The 20631-nt window shown below is 49.7% G+C and overlaps 1 protein-coding gene across 1 annotated transcript in view; it reads left to right on the top strand.

Annotated features, from left to right (window-relative positions):
- Nucleotides 1-8073: 8073 nt before the first annotated feature.
- Nucleotides 8074-20631, top strand: part of SPSB4 (splA/ryanodine receptor domain and SOCS box containing 4) — a 62266-nt gene continuing 49708 nt past the window's right edge. The window contains exon 1 of the mRNA XM_081235317.1: nucleotides 8074-8951. Coding sequence (XP_081091443.1) covers nucleotides 8258-8951 — 694 coding nt within the window. The 5' untranslated portion in view covers nucleotides 8074-8257. The remainder of the gene's footprint in view (nucleotides 8952-20631) is intronic.

The raw sequence follows: 20631 nt of genomic DNA, 5'->3' as shown, positions 1-20631 counted from the left end.
TCACTGTTCTGGCCTCTCCTGTTGCGGAGCACAGGCTCCGGACACGCAGGCTCAGCAGCCATGGCTCACGGGCCCAGCCGCTCCACAGCATCTTTCCGGTCTGGGGCACGAACCCATGTCCCCTGCATCGGCAGGCAGACTCTCAACCACTGCACCACTAGGAAAGGCCGGCATGTGTCTTTTTGAATTATGGTTTTCTCTGGGTATATGCCCAGTAGTGGGATTGCTGGGTCATATGGTAATTCTATTTTTAGTTTTTTAAGGAACCTCCATACTGTTCCCCATAGTGGCTGCACCAATTTACATTCCCACCAACAGTGTAAGAGGGTTCCCTTTTCTCCACACCCTCTCCAGCATTTGTTGTCTGTAGATTTTCTGAAGATGCCCATTCTAACTGGTGTGAGGTGATACCTCATTGTAGTTTTCATTTGCATTTCTCTAATAATTAGTGAAGTTAAACAGTTTTGCATGTGCTTCTTGGCCATCTTTATGTCTTCTTTGGATAAATGTCTATTTAGGTCTTCTGCCCATTTTTGGATTGGGTTGTTTGTTTCTTTAATATTGAGCTGCATGAGCTGTTTATATATTTTGGAGATTAATCCTTTGTCCGTTGACTCGTTTGCAAATATTTTCTCCCATTCTTAAGGTTGTCTTTTCATCTTGTTTATGGTCTCCTTTGCTGTGCAAAAGCTTTTAAGTTTCATTAAGTCCCATTTGTTTATTTTTGTTTTTATTTCCATTACTCTAAGAGGTGGATCAAAAAAGATCTTGCTGTGATTTATGTCAAAGAGTGTTCTTCCTATGTTTTCCTCTAAGAGTTTTACAGTGTCCATTCTTAAATTTAGGTCTTCAATCTATTTTGAGTTTATTTTTGTGTATGTTGTTAGGGAGTGTTCCAATTTCATTCCTTTACATGTAGCTGTCAAGTTTTCCCAGCACCACTTACTGAAGAGACTGTCTTTTCTCCATTGTACATCCTTGGCTCCTTTGTCATAGATTAATTGACCATAGGTGTGTGGGTTTATCTCTGGGCTTTCTATCTTGTTCCATTGATCTATGTTTCTGTTTTTGTGCCAGTACCATATTGTCTTGATTACTGTAGCTTTGTAGTATAGTCTGAAGTCAGGGAGTCTGATTCCTCCTGCTCCATTTTTTTCTCTCAAGACTGCTTTGGCTATTCAGGGTCTTTTGTGTCTCCATACAAATGTTAAGATTTTTTGTTCTAGTTCTGTAAAAAATGTCATTGGTAATTTGATAGGGATTGCACTGAATCTGTAGATTGCTTTGGGTAGTATAGTCATTTTCACAATATTGATTCTTCCAATCCAAGAACATGGTATATCTCTCCATCTGTTGGTATCATCTTTAATTTCTTTCATCGGTGCCTTATAGTTTTCTGCATACAGGTCTTTTGTCTCCTTAGGTAGATTTATTCCTAGGTATTTTATTCTTTTTGTTGCAATGGTAAATGGGAGTGTTTCCTTAATTTCTCTTTCAGATTTTTCATCATTAGTGTATAGGAATGCAAGAGATTTCTGTGTATTAATTTTGTATCCTGCTACTTTATCAGATTCATTGATTAGCTCTAGTAGTTTTCTGGTGGCATTTTTAGGATTCTCTATGTATAGTATCATGTCATCTGCAAACAATGACAGTTTTACTTCTTCTTTTCCAATTTGTATTCCTTTTATTTATTTTCCTTCTCTGATTGCCATGGCTAGGACTTCCAAAACTATGTTGAATAATAGTGGTGAGAGTGGACATTCTTGTCTTGTTCCTGATCTTAGAGGAAATGCTTTCAGTTTTTCACCATTGAGAATGATGTTTTGCTGTGGGTTTGTTGTATAGGGCCTTTATTGTGTTGAGGTAGGCTCCCTGTCTGCCCACCTTCTGGAGAGTTTTTGTCATAAATGGGTGTTGAATTTTGTCAAAAGCTTTTTCTGCATCTATTGAGATGATCATATGGTTTTTCTTCTTCAAGTTGTTAATATGGTGCATCACATTGATTGATTTGCGTATAATGAAGAATCCTTGCATCCCTGGGATAAATCCCACTTGATCATGGTGTATGATCCTTTTAAAGTGTTGTTGGATTCTGTTTGCTAGTATTTTGTTGAGGATTTTTGCATCTATATTCATCAGTGATATTGGTCTGTAATTTTCTTTTTTTGTAGTATCTTTGTCTGGTTTTGGTATCAGGGTGATGGTGGCCTCATAGAATGAGTTTGGGAGTGTTCCTTCCTCTGCAATTTTTTGGAAGTGTTTGAGAAGGATGGGTGTTAGATCTTCTCTAAGTGTTTGATAGAATTCACCTGTGAAGGCATCTGGTCCTGGAATTTTGTTTGTTGGAAGATTTTTAATCACAGTTTTAATTTCATTACTTGTGATTGGTCTGTTCATATTTTCTCTTTCTTCCTGGTTCAGTCTTGGAAGGTTATACCTTTCTAAGAATTTGTCCATTTCTTCCAGGTTGTCCATTTTATTGGCATAGAGTTGCTTGTAGTACTCTCTTAGGATGCTTTGTATTTCTGTGGTGTCTGTTATAACTTCTCCTGTTTCATTTCTAATTTTATTGATTTGAGTCCTCTCTCTCTCTTTCTTGATGGGTCTGGCTAATGGTTTATCAATTTTCTTTATCTTCTCAAAGAACCAGCTTTTACTTTTATTGATCTTTGCTATTGTTTTCTTTGTTTCTATTTCATGTATTTCTGCTCTGATCTTTATGATTTCCTTCCTTCTGCTAACTTTGGGTTTTGTTTGTTCTTCTTCCTCTAGTTCCTTTAGGTGTAAGGTTAGATTGTTTATTTGAGATTTTTCTTGTTTCTTGAGGTAGGTTTGTATAGCTATAAAGTTCCCTCTTAAAACTGCTTTTGCTGCATCCCATAGGTTTTGGATCATCGTGTTTTCATTGCCATTTGTCTCTAGGTATTTCTTGATTTCCTCTTTGATTTCTTCAGTGACCTCTTGGTTATTTAGTAATGTATTGTTTAGCCTCCATGTGTTTGTGTTTTTACGTTTTTTTTCCCTGTAATTCATTTTTAATCTCATAGCATTTTGGTCAGAAAAGATGCTTGATATGATTTCAGTTTTCTCACATTTACTGAGGCTTGATTTGTGACCCAAGATGTGATCTATCCTGGAGAATGTTCCGTGCGCACTTTAGAAGAAAGTGTAAACTGTTGTTTTTGGATGGAATGTCCTATAAATATCAATTAAATCTATCTGGTCTATTGTGTCATTGAAAGCTTCTGTTTCCTTATTTATTTTCATTTTGGATTATCTGTTCTTTGGTGTAAGTGAGGTGTTAAAGTCCCCCACTAGTATTGTGTTACTGTCGATTTCCTCTTTTATAGCTGTTAGCAGTTGCCTTATGTATTGAGGTGCTCCTATGTTGGGTGCATATATATTTATAATTGTTATATCTTCTTCTTGGGTTGATCCCTTGATCATTATGTAGTGTCCTTCCTTGTCTCTTGTAACATTTTTGTTTTAAAGTCTATTTTATCTGATATGAGTATTGCTACTCCAGCTTTCTTTTGATTTCCATTTGCATGGAATATCTTTTTCCACCCCCTCACTTTCAGTCTGTATGTGTCCCTACGTCTGAAGTGGGTCTCTTGTAGACAGCATGTATATGGGTCTTGTTTTTGTATCCATTCAGCAAGCTGTGCCTTTTGGTTGGAGCATTTAGTCCATTCACGTTTAAGGTAATTATTGATATGTATGTTCCTATGACCATTTTCTTAATTGTTTTGGGTTTGCTTTTGTAGGTACTTTTCTTCTCCTGTGTTTTCCACTTAGAGAAGTTCTTTTAGCATTTGTTGTAGAGCTGGTTTGGTGGTGCTGAATTTTCTTAGCTTTTGCTTGTCTGTAAAGCTTCTGATTTCTCCATTGAATCCGAATGAGATCCTTGCAGGGTAGAGTAATCTTGGTTGTAGGTTCTTCCCTTTCATCACTTTAAGTATATCATGCCACTCCCTTCTGGCTTGTAGAGTTTCTGCTGAGAAATCAGCTGTTAACCCTACTGGAGTTCCCTTGTATGTTATTTGCCTTTTTTCCCTTGCTGCTTTCAATAAATTTTCTTTGTCTTTAATTTTTGCCAATTTGATTACTATGTGACTCGGCGTGTTTCTCCTTGGGTTTATCCTGTATGGGACTCTCTGTGCTTCCTGGACTTGAGTGGCTATTTCCTTTCCCATCTTAGGGAAGTTTTTGACTATAATCTCTTCAAATATTTTCTCAGGTCCTTTCTCTCTCTCTTCTCCTTCTGGGACCCCTATAATATGAATGTTGTTCTGTTTAATGTTGTCCCAGAGGTCTCTTAGGCTGTCTTCATTTCTTTTCATTCTTTTTTCTTTATTCTGTTCCGCAGCCATGAATTCCACCATTCTGTCTTCCAGGTCACTTATCCATTCTTCTGCCTCAGTTATTCTGCCATTGATTCCTTCTAGTGTAGTTTTCATTTCAGTTATTGTATTGTTCATCTCTGTTTGTTTGTTCTTTAATTCTTCTAGGTCTTTGTTAAACATTTCTTGCATCTTCTCCATCTTTGCCTCCATTCTTTTTCCGAGGTCCTGGATCATCTTCACTATCATTATTCTGAATTCTTTTTCTGGAGGTTGCCTATCTCCACTTCATTTAGTTGTTTTTCTCTGGTTTTATCTTGTTCCTTCATCTGGTACATAGCTCTCTGCCTTTTCATCTTGTCTATCTTTCTGTGAATGTGGTTTTTGTTCCACAGGCTGCAGGATTGTAGTTCTTCTTGCTTCTGCTGTCTGCCCTCTGGTGGATGAGGCTATCTAAGAGGCTTGTGTAAGTTTCCTGATGGGAGGGACTGGTGGTGGGTAGAGCTGACTGTTGCTCTGGTGGGCAGAGCTCAGTAAAACTTTAATCTGCTTGACTGCTGATGGGTGGGGCTGGGTTCCCTCCCTGTTGGTTGGTTGGCCTGAGGCAAACCAACACTGGAGCTTACCTGGGCTCTTTGGAGGGACTAATGACAGACTCTGGGAGGGCTCATGCCAAGGAGTACTTCCAGAACTTCTGCTGCCAGTGTCCTTGTCCCCACTGTGAGCCACAGCCACCCCCCACCTCTGCAGGAGACCCTCCAACACTAGCAGGTAGGTCTGGGTCAGTCTCTTCTGGGGTCACTGCCCCTTCCCCTGGGTCCCGATATGCACACTACTTTGTGCATGCCCTCCAAGAGTGGAGTCTCTGTTTCCCCCAGTGCTGTCGAAGTCTTGCAATCAAATCCCACTAGCCTTCAAAGTCTGATTCTCTTGGAATTCCTCCTCCCGTTGCCGGACCCCCAGGTTGGGAAGCCTGACATGGGGCTGAGAACCTTCACTCCAGTGGGTGGACTTCTGTGGTATAACTGTTCACCAGTCTGTGAGTCACCCACCCAGCAGTTATGGGATTTGATTTTACTGTGATTGCGCCCCTCCTACCATCTCATTGTGGCTTCTCCTTTGTCTTTGGAAGTGGGGTATCTTTTTTGGTGAGTTCAGTGTCTTCCTGTTGATGATTGTCCAGCAGCTAGTTGTGATTCTGGTGTTCTCGCAAGAGGGAGTGAGAGCACATCCTTCTACTCCGCCATCTTGGTTCCTAGTCTCTATTGCTTCCTAAAGCAAAATCTTTCAGTATGGTGTTTTATTTTGTGATCTTTTTGACAGTTTGGAGATCTGTATTTTATTCTTCTGGAGTTCTTCTGGAGGTTTCCTTTGTAACTATGTAAAGATGTATTTAATCTTTTTTTTTTTTTAGGCTGTACTAGTTGTCTCCCTTCTGAAATAAGTGATCACAAAATTAGTTTACAAATTTGCTCACAATTTTTATCTGCTTTGTGACAGCTTTTTCTTCTGGTGAGTTTTCTTGGCTTACCATATTTTTTCCTGTTCTGTTCCTCCTCTATTTCTTTTCCAGCATCTTTGACTACATCATGTGCTGGCTCCTAGTTGGAAGAGGCGGACCTTCCTGGATCAGCATTTTGCAGGGCATGTGTGTAGGGGAGATGCCAGGAGGTATTTTAGGAGAGCAGGATTGCTCCCTGGTTCCTGGTAACTCTGTTCACAGGACTGTGGCAGTGATTTCTTTTAGCATCTACCCAGTCAGCAGAGATCTGCAGCCCTGGGCTTCCCCCAGTTCAGGCCCTTCTCCCACTCTGCCTCAGCAGCACACTTCTTCCTATGAAGATGGCAGACCTGTAAAGTTTTCTCTGTTAGCCCTGTCCTCCTCTTTCCCCCCAGTGTCAGCGGCAGCTCCCACTGCTAGACCGCATACCCTGTTCCCATTGTTCCTGATTAGGAATCATTGATTTTCTCCTTCAGGGAGTGCCAGCTACTGGCTGGCTCTGCCATCTTCAACTGAGATCTGCAGCCACAGGTGTCTTCTGTAGGTGTTTTCTCACACCTCGTTTGATCTTCACTGGTTTTGGCAACCCTTGACCATTTTTTTGGCAGCCTTTCTTTATAAGTTGTGGTTGGATTACAAATGTGTTCTAGTTTTGCTGAAGCTAAAATTTGCATTCCTCTTTCTCTTTCTCCTTTATTTTGGGTGATTTTGGATATGAAAAGGAGTAACTATTCTGCTATCTTAGAACTGTCTAGTGTTGTACATTTTTATGTATTCTGGTATTTCCTTAAACATTAGCCAGAACTCTCTGGATAGGGTCAGCATGAGCTGAAGCTGGGGTCTGACAGTAGAAAGGAAAGAAAATGGGAGTCGAGAATAAAATTGGAGGGTTAAAAAAGCAATGCATATTATTGCTGCCTGTGCTGTATGGCCCTTTGGCTGGGATTGTGCCACTGTTTGGGTGGGAGGTCATGGCCAGGCAGAACGGGGCATGAAAAACATCTGCCTCCTGATCTAGCTCAAGGAAAGCCTAGGAGCTCTCAGACCAGGGAGGGGAGGACACACACCTCTGCTCTGGACAGTTTGCAGGGCTCAGCTCTCCATCTCTTCCCACACTCGGGGCCCATCCAAACAGCCCAAGCACCCTGGATTCTGGCTAGTCTCTTAGTGATGGTGGCCAAGTCCTGAAAGCCAGGATCTTGTCTCAGCGGAGGTTGCCCAGGGTCAATGCTGTTAACTATGTTTATATGCCTAAAGAAAGAGCTAGCCCATCCAAAGGGAAGGTGTATATGCAGGATGCCCAGAAGATAGAGCCAGAGAGGAAAACCTGCCCGCAGAATCTCAGGCTTGACTTTTGATATTGTCCCTTAGCTTCCCACACCACCTGGAGGGAGCATTTTACACCCATTCAACAAATGAGGAAACTGGAGTCTTAGAGAGGCTAAGAGACCTTCCTGTGGACACACAGCTAAGAGATGGGGAGAGGGATTTGCATATACTTCTCGCTGGCTCCAGAGTCTGGACATCAACTCTCTCATCCCCCTGCCTCCAACTCACCTTCCCATGGAGACCCCACCCCATCCTCAGATGGTTATCTTATGTCCATGTCCACATCCCTGGGTGACCTTGGTGGATCCTTGCTCAGTGTCTGGCCTCTCAAGCCTGGCTGCACTTTAAATGCTGTTTAGGCTCCCTAGGGCAGCCCGGGATGGGAACCAATGGGCCACACCCTAAACATCTTTGACCCCCTGTCTTGGGCACTCTATCCCCCCAGCCTTGGCACAGGGCTTGTTTCTTGGGACCAAATGCATTGGGGTTCTCTATGTTCTGTGATCTTGAGCAAATCACAACTTCTCTGGGCTCAGTCCTTATTTCTAAAATAAAATTGCCTGTGACTGCTCTAAGAGCCGAACACAGACTCTGAAGCCAGATGGCCTCATTGTGAATCTGGGCTCAGCCCCTTATTAACTGTGGGGACGTTGGTTAATTACTTATCTCCTCTATGCTCTTTACTTTTCTCATCTATAAAATGGGAATGATAATGAATGTCTTATAGGGAGGTCTTGAGGATTAAATGAGCTAATAAATATGAATCACTTAAAACAGAGTCTGGCATATGGCAAGCTCTAGATAAGTGCCAGATATCATTCGATTCATTAGTTATTATTATTAATGCATGCCCAGGGCCCAGCCAAGGCATGGGCATAAGTGGCTGTCGAGGCTGCTGTAATAACCCGCGTCCTTTGCTTCCTTCCAGGAGCTTGGGCCCCTGCCCCAGCCCCGCAGAGGCTGTGGACGTGTACGGTCCGGAAGCCTGGTTTCCAGCCCCGTGGCCCATCCCCGGCTGCGGGGAGCGGAAGCTCCCACGAGGTAGCGGTGGCCCGCAGCGGCCCCGTCCCGGCAGCGAGCCATGGGCCAGAAGCTCTCGGGGAGCCTCAAGTCGGTGGAGGTGCGAGAGCCGGCGCTGCGGCCGGCCAAGCACGAGCTGCGGGGAGCGGAGCCGGGGCGGCCGGCGCGGCTGGACCAGCTGCTGGACATGCCGGCAGCGGGGCTGGCGGTGCAGCTGCGCCACGCGTGGAACCCCGAGGACCGCTCGCTCAATGTCTTCGTCAAGGATGACGATCGGCTCACCTTCCACCGGCACCCGGTGGCGCAGAGCACGGACGGCATCCGCGGCAAGGTGGGCCACGCCCGCGGCCTGCACGCCTGGCAGATCCACTGGCCGGCGCGGCAGCGGGGCACACACGCTGTGGTGGGCGTGGCCACGGCGCGGGCCCCGCTGCACTCGGTGGGCTACACGGCGCTGGTGGGCAGCGACGCCGAGTCCTGGGGCTGGGACCTGGGCCGCAGCCGCCTCTACCACGACGGCAAGAACCGGCCCGGCGTGGCCTACCCCGCCTTCCTGGGGCCCGATGAGGCCTTCGCGCTGCCCGACTCGCTGCTCGTGGTGCTGGACATGGACGAGGGCACACTCAGCTTCGTCGTGGACGGCCAGTACCTGGGCGTGGCCTTCCGTGGCCTCAAGGGCAAGAAGCTTTACCCGGTGGTGAGTGCCGTGTGGGGCCACTGCGAAGTCACCATGCGCTACATCAATGGCCTTGACCGTAAGTGCAGCCTGCTGAGGGGGGAAGGGGTGGGCAGGGGTGGGTCCAGAGGCTGCCTGTCCCAGGCAGAACTGGGGGCGGGGAGGCGGGGGGAAAGCATCCTCCTGAGGCCCCATCCTCCATCAGCACTTGGGATAATCCTGCAGTGTGAACTCGTGGTGAGGACGTGGACTCTGAGGCCAGGCTCCTGGGTTTGGACCTTGACTCTTTTTTGCTCGCTGGGTGATCTTGGCGTGTGCCTCAGTTTCCCATTCTGCAAAAGTGGCTCAATGATCGTAATCTAGCTCCGGGTTGTTGTGAGAAATCAAATAAGATAATAATATATATGAAGTGCTTAGGACAGTGCTTAGAACTGGCGCCTAATAAGTGATTTGGGTGTTGATGCTAATTACGAACGTTTCAGTCTCTGTAAGGGTTGTGCAAAACGATGTCTCCTGTGTTTCTGGCTTCAAGTTCACAGTGGGAGGAGAGTGACAGGTAGAAGACACAGTCCCTACACTTGAAGCCCATGCACTAGAGTTACTGATAAGTAATAAGTAGTGATAAGTATCATTTATTGAACACCTACTGTATGCAGGGGCTGAACACTCAAATCTAGGTCTTCCTGCTGAGCTCTCTGTTAAAGGGGGCATCTAGATGATTATTGCCTCATGGGAATGAGAGCCACAAGTTGTGGAATCTTCTGATTTCTTTCAAGAGGACCTAGATATCTAGATTTTGTGTGAACGATTCCAATTTTTAACATTGGCAGCTGCTTAAGACACCATGTGGACACACAAAGCACCCTCGCAGGTTGCACAGAAGCCCACAGGCTGCTGTGTTTGACTGCTGACAACTCTAAGGCCTCCTCTCATTTAATATACACAGCCATCCTGTGAGGCAGCTTAAAAATCCTAGTAACGAAAATAGTTCTTGGTTTTAGGAGGGAGTCACTTAGGGAGGCAGGGTGGCCTCTGGCCAGAGGTGCATGTGGTCGCCTGTCCCGTGTTGAATGAATCCCAGCCGAGTGGGGCCTGGAGTCAGTCACCTGTGAGCTTGCACACACCTCACCCAAGCAGACTTCCTGCCACACCCCTGACGAAGCTCCCAGTGCTGGGCGCTTAAAGCCAGAATTCCAGCTTATTCATCTTAAATGAGAGATAATTGCCCCGCTTCAGAGAAGAGAACCTCAAGAGCAGAGCTATGGAGAACCAGAACCAGAACCTCCCCCGGTCTGTCAGCCTCCGAAGCCCACTCTTTTCCCATGCTCCCCCCTTTAGCTGGGGGGCTGAGAGTGACACTCCAGAAAAGAGGTCAAGAACAAGATTTTACTCAAGTAAAAATTGACATTGACTCAGGTTAGCGTGGGTTGACCATTTTCAAGGGTGACAGACCACCAGAGAGTGGCTGGTGTGCTCCACTCTGTGGTATAATTGGCGACACTTTTGCTCATATTTCATTTCCATGGTTGTTGGACTCAGGTTGCCATTGAATGGCAAAGTGGCCTGTTTTCTCCGATTAACTGGTTAAGTAAAGAGAGGTTGAGTGTGTCCTGAATCGGGCTAGTTTAGTCACCGCAGTGCCTTGTGGAGAATGTTGAGAACCCTCAAAGACATGATGACCAGGCAAACCCCAGTGTTTAGAAAACCAACAGCAACAACAAACGTTCTTTTTAAATGGAATTGGAAAGTCTACTTGCCAGAACTGATCACTGGACTACAAGGATGGCCTTGGTGTACCAAGGCTCTGGGGTCTGACATGCCTCATTTCCCACTGCATCCCCGATGTCCAGTGGTTTTGAGTCTTTGGTGAGTCTCTCTAATTCTTTAGGGCTCATTTTACTCATCTGTAAAATGGGACAGTATCAGGTCCCTTTCATAGCTGCTGTGAGATCTTGTGTGACGGCACCAATAATATGGTAGCTGGGATTAAAGGCTGGCACTGATACCCAGAGGAATTACCTGAGCCAACCATTGGGCCCCCAAGGTGGGCTTCCTCTTGGGTATTGATTCACACTTGGATTATTGTCTGTTGCTTGGTTTACTGGCACAAAACTAAGGTGCTAACAAGGTTGCAGCCAGTGGCTCCCCCACGAAGGATAGGATCAAGAGCATTCAAGCCATGGTGTTCTGCTTGGTGTGCTGCTGAGGGTAGAGACTGGGTGGGGGAGGACAGTTGTGATCAGAGCATTTTGAGTTCTTGGATCCTTCAGGTGGCTGGAGATTCTTGGTGAGACTGAAACTTGGAGCAGTCTATCCTCCCTGTTGGCAGTGATTTTTTTCAGGTTCGCTGAGGCTAGAAAGCCCACCCAGGAGGCAGGGGGAGACAAGGCCAAGATGTCATATGATGCGAGCCTGTGGCATCTCCTGTTGGGTGACAGGATTGGCTTGAGTGCTGTGGTGCTGACCCCTTCTCCAGATAGGAGTGACGTTCTCTATCTTGGGCAGGGTGTGATTGCAGAAAGGGAGAGCTCAGCTGTTTTGAACAAGCCCTGACTACAGGGTGAACCACCAAAGAACAGGCTGAGGGGAGTCTGACGGGCTGGTTGGGAAGGGACTGTGTGATGCCTATAGCTAGTGACCTGGGCTGAAGTCCAGTAGATCCCTGGACACCGAGAAGGGTTTGGCCCTAGGGAGTCCCTGGGCAGGTAGGGTGACCCAAGGTAGAATTCTGTGCATGAAAAGAATTCTGAGCCAATTGGTTGTGGACACGAAGGTGGGTCCCCAAATTCAGACCCAACAAGGGGGTTAGGTGACCACAGTTAGAGACAGGCTCTAGAGCAGAAAGGCAGGGCCGCTCTCTGGGGTTGCTTCCCCACAAGGCCATGGCGGGTAGAACAGACGGGGTTAGTGTCTGGTCCCAGGACTCACCAGGAGGCCCTGGATGATGATTACCTCCTCGCTCTGGACCTCAGTGTTCTCCTTTGTAAAACAGGCATGATAAAGCTCGCCAGCACGGAGCAGGCCCACAGCGACTGGTGCTTGCTGCTTTGACTAACTAGGTGAGCTGGGCCAGGTCCAGGGCTTCACCTATGGATAAAAACGAAAGCGGCCTCAATAAGAGGCTTCCCTTCTAATGTGTAGGAAGGAAGCTAATGGGCATGATTTTCTCAATTTTTGATTTTTATGACTATGAAAGCAAGACATAGAAAGAGCTAACTGCCCGTAAGTCTGAAGTATGAGTTTGTGGAGGACAAGAGCTCCCGGAAGTGCCTTTTCCTATTACAAATGTGTTCTTCGGCTACACCATGGGACGAGAGAGCTCAGCATCTTGGGGGCTTTACAGTAGAGAGCTGCAGGACGCCCAGGGGCTCTGCCATCTGAGTGAGCTGGGAAGTGCAGAACCAAGGCCAGGCAAGCAGGCCAGCTGGCTCCGGATGACTGGGTCCAGGGTCAAATCATAACAGCAATAACAGCACCACACTCACTAACACTTCTCTGATACTTAGTCTGTGCTGGGCTAGATTCTAAGCACTTTACAAATTTTAATTCACTTAATCCTTGTAACAACTCTTTGAGCTAATCCCTTTATTAGCATCTTCATTTTCCGATGAAGAAATTGAAGCCCAGAGAGCTTGAGTCATTTGCTCAAGGTCACACAGCTAATAACTGGATCAAACTGAGGCACACTGGTGTAGTGGGTCCCTCGTGGAGATGTTTACAGACAAGGCAGGAAGAGAAGGAATAGGAGAGGCTGCTCCACCGGGGCTGGGTGGCCACTCAGCAAAGGACTGGACCCTTTCCTTCAGCGCTGAGTTTGGAGGAGGCCCTGAGATGCTGTCCCTCCCCCCGGTTTCACCTCCAGCCCACAAAGCTCTTGGCTGAGCACAGCACTCCGCGGGGCGTTCTGAAAAGCTAGTTGCGTATAGACAGCCCCAGCGGTGGCTGTGGATCAGGCATCCTTTGGTCGCTAACAGGAGAATGTCACTGAAAATGTCCCAACTGCTGTGAGGGTGGCCCGTGGGGTGGGCCAGGCCTTTGGAATCTGCTCCGGGCTGGTTTCTGGAATTGCCCTCCAGCCCCTGGCACCTCCTTCCACATGCTGGTGGCCAGGAAGGCTGACAGAACGGCTTTGTCTTCCATCTTGGAGGGAGGTCTTGTGTTAGTGAGTGGTATGCGAGTGACACAGGAAGAGGAGAGGTGACCCCAGACGGAGCAGCTTTGATTTGAGGGTCCTAATAATTATACGTTTGGGGGAATCCACCCAAGTTCTGTGCCCTGGGCCAAGTGTTTTACTCATTTTCTTTTTTTTTCAGCCCACGCAATAAACCTTGAGGCAGTGTCATTGTTATTAAACCCATCTTATAGACGAGGACACCGAGTCTTGGAGACAGTGAAGACTTAGCCCAAGGCCGCACGGCTAGCCAGTGGCAGAGCTGCCCTGGAACCCAGGTGGTCGCGACCACTCCCGTGCCTCCGGCTACCTGGGCCGGCCTTGCTGCCTCCACTCTGCCCGCCGATTCCAAAGAGCAGGTGTCCGAGCCCAGGGCTGACTAAGCGGGGATGGGGAGCGGGACCCCAGGATCTCAGGCCCAGTGGGCAGGGAAGCCTTGTCCACCCGCTTCGAGCCAGGGAAGCTGTCGTTCCAGACGTCATTCCGAGATGGTTTAACTGATCTGCCAACAAGCATCTATTGGCACATGAGCTCAGCAGAGGAGGCTGGCGTCCAGCCAAGCCTTCTGGTACTGATGAAGGCCAGAGCGAGTTTTCTACCGGGATGGCTGCAAGGACACCGTCCCGTTGCCAGAGCTTCCTGCCCAGCTCCCCTGTGTCTCCTGGGTGGCACCATCCTCTGGACTCTGCTCCTCCCTCGTCCTCAGCCAGGTCCAGGCCTGGTCTCCCCTTGGCCCCGCACCCTATCATTCTGCCCTGACTCCAGCTCACCACAGCCCTCAACCCAGGGCTCTGTCCCCTGCACCCCCAGTTCAAGGTTGAGTCCTCCTCCCATCCCCCCCACCCCCATCCCTGCTTTGCCCCAGTCATTTTCCACATGTGTATGCCTTCTTTCCCCAGGTGGGTGTGAAGTTCCCCAGGGCACAGCTGGTCAGCCAGGAGGCATGTGTGGGGAAGCGGGCACACTGGGGACTTTAAAATACTTTTGAAAGGTAAAGGATGCATGTGGCAACAAATTTCAACGCTACAAAAGCGTGCCTGGTGAAATACCTCCGCCCCTAAGCTCCCCAGCCTCTCTTCCTGCTGGTAACCACCATGATCACTTTCTCCTATGTCCTTCCAGAATTTTATGCCAGAGAAGTTTCACGCAAATGTGCTCATACTGTGAACACTGCTCTGCATCTCGTTTTCCCCCTTAATAGATCTTGGTGATTGTTTCATATGATTAGTGTAGAGCTGCCTCATTCCTTATTCACGGCCGCGTGGGTTTCCATGGTATGGTTGTATCATAATTGGATTATCCAGACCCTTATTTTTGGACATTTAGGCAGTTTCCAGTCTTTGAGAATAAACGTTTGATCCTGATTTGAATTTTATTTCTGCCCCCTGCTGGCTAATTGACGTCCTCAAGCCTTTGTTTTGCCATCTGTGCAGTGGGAATAATGATATGTACCTTGCAGAGTTGGTGAGTATTAAGATTGGTGCAGAAACGCAGCGTGGTCCAGTGTGTGGCTCACGTGAGGTGCGGGGTGGAGGAGAGCTGTTGATATCACACACTTAGCCTGCATTATTGATTGTGCTGTGCCAGTGCTGAGCTCGTCTTGGGCAGCCGATGAATGCTTGTGAAAGATTTGGTTTCTGATTTAAAATACGGCGCAATCACATTAATTTGCAATTAAGACAGCTTCAGACTCATTGTTGGACTACGATCATTTGAGAGATATAATTCAGTCAGTCCTTACATGGCGTGTATGTCTGCACAGTGAGACCCCTGGACCCCTTACTTGCACAGAGCAGGTTCATAAGAGGTGTGTTTTGCTGTTTTGTTATTGCTGCTGCTGCTGCTGCTGCTGAGAGTGGCAGTTCTTTGAGGCGGGACTGCATCCTAGCCGCCTCAGCCACCCTCATAGCGGAGTACATAGTACGTGCTCAATAAGTGCATGTTTTCTCCATCGCAGCGGGACTGGAGTCATAGTTGCCTGGAACGAAGTGAGGCTGGCTCTGAGCTGTCACCCCCTTGAAGCCTGACCCTGGAGTGATCCACTTCCACCCCTCATTGTGCACCGGGCACAGCACATCTGTCCCCACACCCGGGCCAAGCAGAGGCTGCATGATGGCCCAGCAATTCAATTCAGGATCTCCGCATTCAGAAACTGGCCCCTACCCTTTGTTTCCCACTAAAAAGGAACAGACTTGCAGCTGAAAAAAGGTTTCACTCAGACGCTGTGGCCCTGCTTTGAGGGTTTTTTCTCACATTTAACACAGTCACGAGTAGGTTCAGTCCAGCAAGTCCTGCCTGCAGAAGGGAGCTTGGAAATGCAGGCCCGTTTGGGACAGGTGTCACCGTGGGCCACCGCAGAGCTGTTGCCATCTTTCTCTGAGGCTCACAGCCTGGTGTCACGGGAAAAACTGCGGCTCAGGGATCTCCCAGCCCCGGGCCCAGTCCTGACTTGGCTGCTAGTTAGCTGTGACCTTGAGCGAGTCACTTCACCCCTGAGCTGGTTTCCTCATCTGTAATAGTAATAGAAATTTAGTTTGCCACGAGCCATCAGGATCGTGGGTCATATATGGAAAGTGACTAGGCTGGTGCCTGGCACATAGAAGGTACTGAAAAAGGTAGGTTTAAAAATTGCTGGTTGTAACTATTACAGCTCCCATAGGCTGTTAAAGTTGCTTAGTGTTATTAGATGTGGAAATAATTATTGTTATTAAATTTGGGTCCACACTGTGATCTCTGAGGGATTCCACACGAGGGAATACATGGGTCTGGGGAGGTTTTTGACTCTTTTCTCTTTAGGATACATGAAGGAAATGCCACCTGAGGTTCAGAGGCCACTGTGAGTCTGTCACAAGTGAGCTGGGAGCGCTCAACCTTCCCTGCGAGCAGTCTTAAAGGCTTCCAGCTAAATGTCTGGCTCAAGCACTCTGTAGCTCCCGGTGGTGACTTGCCTGGGGAGCATGTGTTCAGCGCGGATGTCCAAACAAGTGGTGTCCTCGCCAGCTGTGCCCACATGTGTGTTCAGCAGGGATGGGCTGTGAGGTGGTGGGCCTGAGGACCAGCATCTGCCTCTGAACAGATGGTTGCTAGGCCTGGCTGCGGGCTGGCCGCTCCTGGACCATGGAGGAAAGGGAATGAGGAGGAGACGGCCGCTCTCCACCTTTCTGGGACTAGCAGGGCTTGAAGGCAGGCCCCAGGCTTTAGGGCTGGAACGGGCCATTCAGCAGCCTGTGCAAGACCCACATTTTACAGGTGGGAGCTGAATGGACTAGAGAGCTGGGAGGACTTGCCCAAGGTCACCCGCTAATGAGCGGCAGAACCAGACAAAAACCCAGACCTCCAATCCCACCTTGCCAGAAACAAGAGAGTAAGAATTCAGTGCAGTTTATGAGTCCCTATTGAAAAGCCCGACGTAGGTGAAGGAAGACGTAGGAGTTCAGGGGGAGAATGATGGGTGAGGGTGGAAGGGCCTTTGGAGCTTGGGTGGAATTTAGAATAGGTGCTCCCCACTCCCACATCCACACAGAGGAAGACCCTCCGTGGCCTCTCAGTGCCTCCCACATGTCAGATGCCCCCCTCCTGCTCAGACCACAGAACTAGGGGGTTTCAGCGCCATCAGGACCAGACATAACTGATCTCTCCATGTACTACCTGGATGCCCTGGGCATAGGTTTCCTAACTTCTCTGTCCTGTACAGTGGGTGTGATGCTGGGACTTCACCATAGACTTGTTGTCGGCTGCGCACCTCAAACTTTCATGTGCCACTCACGTCCGCTGGGGATCTTGTTAAAAGCAGGTTCTGACTCATCAGGTCTGGGTAGGGCCCCAGACTGCATTTCTGACAAGTTCCTGACGATGCTGATGATGCGGCCTGTTGAGGCATCAGGCAGTCTGTTTAGCAGAGGGTTTCCCGAAGCTGGTGTCGGCAGCTGCCCCTGCCACTGCATGGAAACACCCTTAAATACAGCACAGCCGGACCATTCGTCCTCACCCCTGCCGCTGGGCGTGGGTGGGACTGGCGTGGGTGCCGCTGGGAGGGGGCATAGGGCAAGGCCTCCACGACAGCCCGTCGTCAAGTGAATCCATACTCTTATCCATGCATTTCCCGCGAGGGCGACTTCGTTTGGGGAGGGATTACCGCAAATAGAAACAGCTCTGTGTCAAACAGTCGTCGCGTGAGCACTTAACAAGAGGCCAGGCGCTCCTCAGCACGGCGCATGCGCCGTCTGATGGAAACTGCCACAGGCCCACGCAAACGCCAGTGAGCGTTCTGTGCGTGTTATCTCGTTCCATCCACGGATGACAAGGCACTGCTCTCCCACTTCACTCGTGAGGAGACTGAGGCTGAGGGGGGACGAAGAGCCCGCTCATGGCAGGAGCTTGGCAGGCAGCCATCCATCCGGCTACCTTGAACCCACGCCTCTCACCTCCATGCCGCTCGGGGTCATGTGAGTCTGCCGTGGCTCTGTGGGTGGTCCCAGGCCTCGGCTTTCCTGTGCTCCGCAGAAGGGCTTCCCGATGCTGGTGCCGGCAGCTCCCGCTGCCACGGCCTGTGGACACCCTTCAATACCGCACGGCCACATCATCCATCCTCACCCCTGCCCGTGGGAGTGGGTGCTGCGGGGAAGGCAATGCACAGAGCAAAGCACATTTGCAGGAGGGTGTTCAGACCGCTGGGAGAGCAGACAGCCTGCTGGGCTAGGCCTGCGGCCAGGGAGCCGGCGGATTCTCCCCGTCTCCTCACTTGGTTAAGACCAGGGGGCGGTTAGCATGAGTTATGGCCTAGCCCAGACACTAATAAGGCTGCTTGTCTGAGGCCTTCCATAATTCAAGTTAAGGCTGGGCCGCTTAATGGCCCTTCATCAGATCTTCCAGGACTCGGTGCCTCCTTAATGATTTATTTGCTTGGGATGAAATTAAGCCGAGACAGCGTGAGCTTGGAAAATACAGCCGAGCCGGTTCTCCCCAGTTCTTCATCCTCCGCAGCAGCTGCTTTCTATAAATAGAGCTGCGAGCCCCGCTTCGTGACCTGCCTGCTGGGAACCCCAACGGGTACAGGCTGCCCCATCCTGGGGCCCCACTTGACGAGGCACCTGGGGTCCCCATCTCTCACACCTCCTCCAAGGCCCATGACCTCACCAGGGAGCACTGAGGGCCAGAGCTGCCAGCAGAGACATGGTCGTCCTGGCTTTGGAGTCATTTAAGTAGAAGCGTCGACCCATTGGGATCCATTTGAGTCAATCCGTTTGGAGCCACAGTGGCATTCCGGATCTTGTCCCATTTGTTGAGGTTTCTCCCTCAAAATGCATCCATGATGGTATCCCAGGGTGAGGGCAGTTTTTTGCCCTAGTGTTTACTGAGGTGGACAGTAGCTCTCTGCTTGTTGTCTGGGCCCTGCTGGGGGTGCTATGTGGGATCCCGGTCTTCTCCCTGAGGGTGGCTACCTCTGGGGTGAGGGGCCAGAATCACAGCCCAGGGCCACTCACAAAGCTCACCCAGGGGCCAAGCATCGAGAAAAGGGGAGGGACGTTTAGTTGAGGCTCCCTTGGAAATCCAGACCCCAGGAGATCCAAGTTGCCTGAGGGAAGTGGTGAGCGTAAGGTTGCACGTGTAGCGGGTGGGCCCAGGAATGGGTTGCTCTCAGGCACCCCACCGCTGCCTCCACTGCACGTCTGCCCCAGACCCCCTCCCGTCCACCTGTGCCCCACCTCTCCTTTGTCATCTCTGTTCCCTCATAATTTGGGTATCTCTTGGGGTTAGCTCACCAGGGCCCTGACCCCTCCTTTGTCCCTGACAGCTTCCGCCTCCCTGTTAGCTGACACGTTATTTTCCCAGGTCTTTGTTTAAAGTCCTGAGCGTCTCTGATGGGTCAGCGCTTCTCAGGTGCAGACAGAGGTTCCCACCAGCCCTCTGATGGGTGCCTCTGGGTCGGGTCCCACCTGCTGGTCCCCTTAGTTGTGGGGAATCCTGGAGCTGGTCACTTGGCACACTTGCCTAGACCTCGGCGACCCTCAGGGAGAGTGGGAGAAACACAGATTCTGGCTGTCTCTGAATCCGTGGGCCCTGGAAAGTGTGTGTGTGGATTATAAGCTTCCCAGTTGATCACGGCATCAACCCAGCACTGGCTGGAACTCAGCTCCTTGAGATGCCTGGCTGGAAGGAGGCTGCTGGAGTGTGTAGGGGTGCAGGGTCATGTAGTGAGGGGGGTGCTGGTGGCTAAGCAGAGATGTCCCAGGTTTACAGGTACTAGTTGTGGGGAGGTGCTTGGAAAAGGTTGGGGGGGGATAGGTCCTAGAAGGAGCACTGCACGGGGAGCCAGGAAACCTGGCTGGGCCCCTGCAGCTTGGCAACTGGCTGTGTGACCCTGGGCGAATCACCTCCCCTCTCTGTGCCTCTGTTTCTCCATCACAGGAAGGAAGGGATTAGACAAGATGGCCTGGAAGAGTCCATGATTCATTGGTATCTAATATCCAGAGGCTGTCTGCATGTCTGATCTTTTGGATGACAAACTTTATACAGCTGTGCTGTGCAATACAGTAGCCACTAGCCACGTGTGGCTATTTACATTTAAGTTTAATGAAAATAAAATTAAAAATCCAGTTTTTCGGGCTTCCCTGGTGGCGCAGTGGTTGAGAGTCCGCCTGCCGATGCAGGGGACATGGGTTCGTGCCCTGGTCCGGGAAGATCCCACATGCCGCGGAGCGGCTGGGCCCGTGAGCCATGGCCGCTGGGCCTGCGCATCCGGAGCCTGTGCTCCGCAACGGGAGAGGCCACAACAGTGAGAGGCCCGCGTACCGCAAAAAAAAAAAAAAAAAAAAAAAATCCAGTTTTTCAATTGCAGTAGCCACATTCGAGTACTCCATAGCCACATGTGGCTGGTGACTACCATATCGGACAGGGCAGGTGTGGAACGTTTCCATCATCGCCCCAAACTCTAGTGGACAGTGCTGCTTTAGAGCCACCGGGAGGACTGGGGAGCCTCATGGAGAGCGCGGTGGCCACTGTTTCCGTCATGGGGCTATTTCCATCTGGGGCTGCAAGGAGGTTCAGCTCTCCCATGAGTTAGTTATTCTAGGGCCCAGCTCAAGGATGGTGGGTCAGGAAGAAGATTCAGCACAGATGGCTGCCCAAGGAGAGTTGGGCAGCAACGCTACCGGGAATACTTAGAGGACGTTGAAGGTCCTGGGTGGGGAGAGCCAGGAGGGGGGCAAGGACAGGAGGTATGCCAGGAATGCGAGGAGGAGGGCCTGGGGGACAGCAGGGGTCAGGAGCCCTGGTGGGGGGGGCGGGGCAGCTGCACCAGAGAAGCAAGAGCCCAGGTGCACCCAGCCGCAGGTCGGGGGAGCAGCGGAGCCCCTCGCTAGTCTGTGTCCTTGGGAGCATCCCTGAGCCCGCGGAGCCGCCACCTCCTTGTGGGTGAAAGGGGAGGAATGGGAAAGAGGCTTGTTACGAAGGTGAAATAGAACCAGACCCTTGAGAGCCCTTCGTAAATGGTGGCCCGGATCCCGGTAGAGACTGCTTCACAAGGCACGGTTGAGTGTCCGTTTTGACTTGTAATCGTAGCTGCCCTCAGTGGTGATCTTAAGGTTCT

This window comes from Mesoplodon bidens, assembly GCF_964165515.1.
Source record: "Mesoplodon bidens genome assembly, chromosome: 5".
Taxonomy (NCBI): Eukaryota; Metazoa; Chordata; class Mammalia; order Artiodactyla; family Ziphiidae; genus Mesoplodon; species Mesoplodon bidens.
The sequence above is the reverse complement of the archived record's forward strand: the minus strand, read 5'-3'. Positions and strand labels throughout refer to the sequence as shown.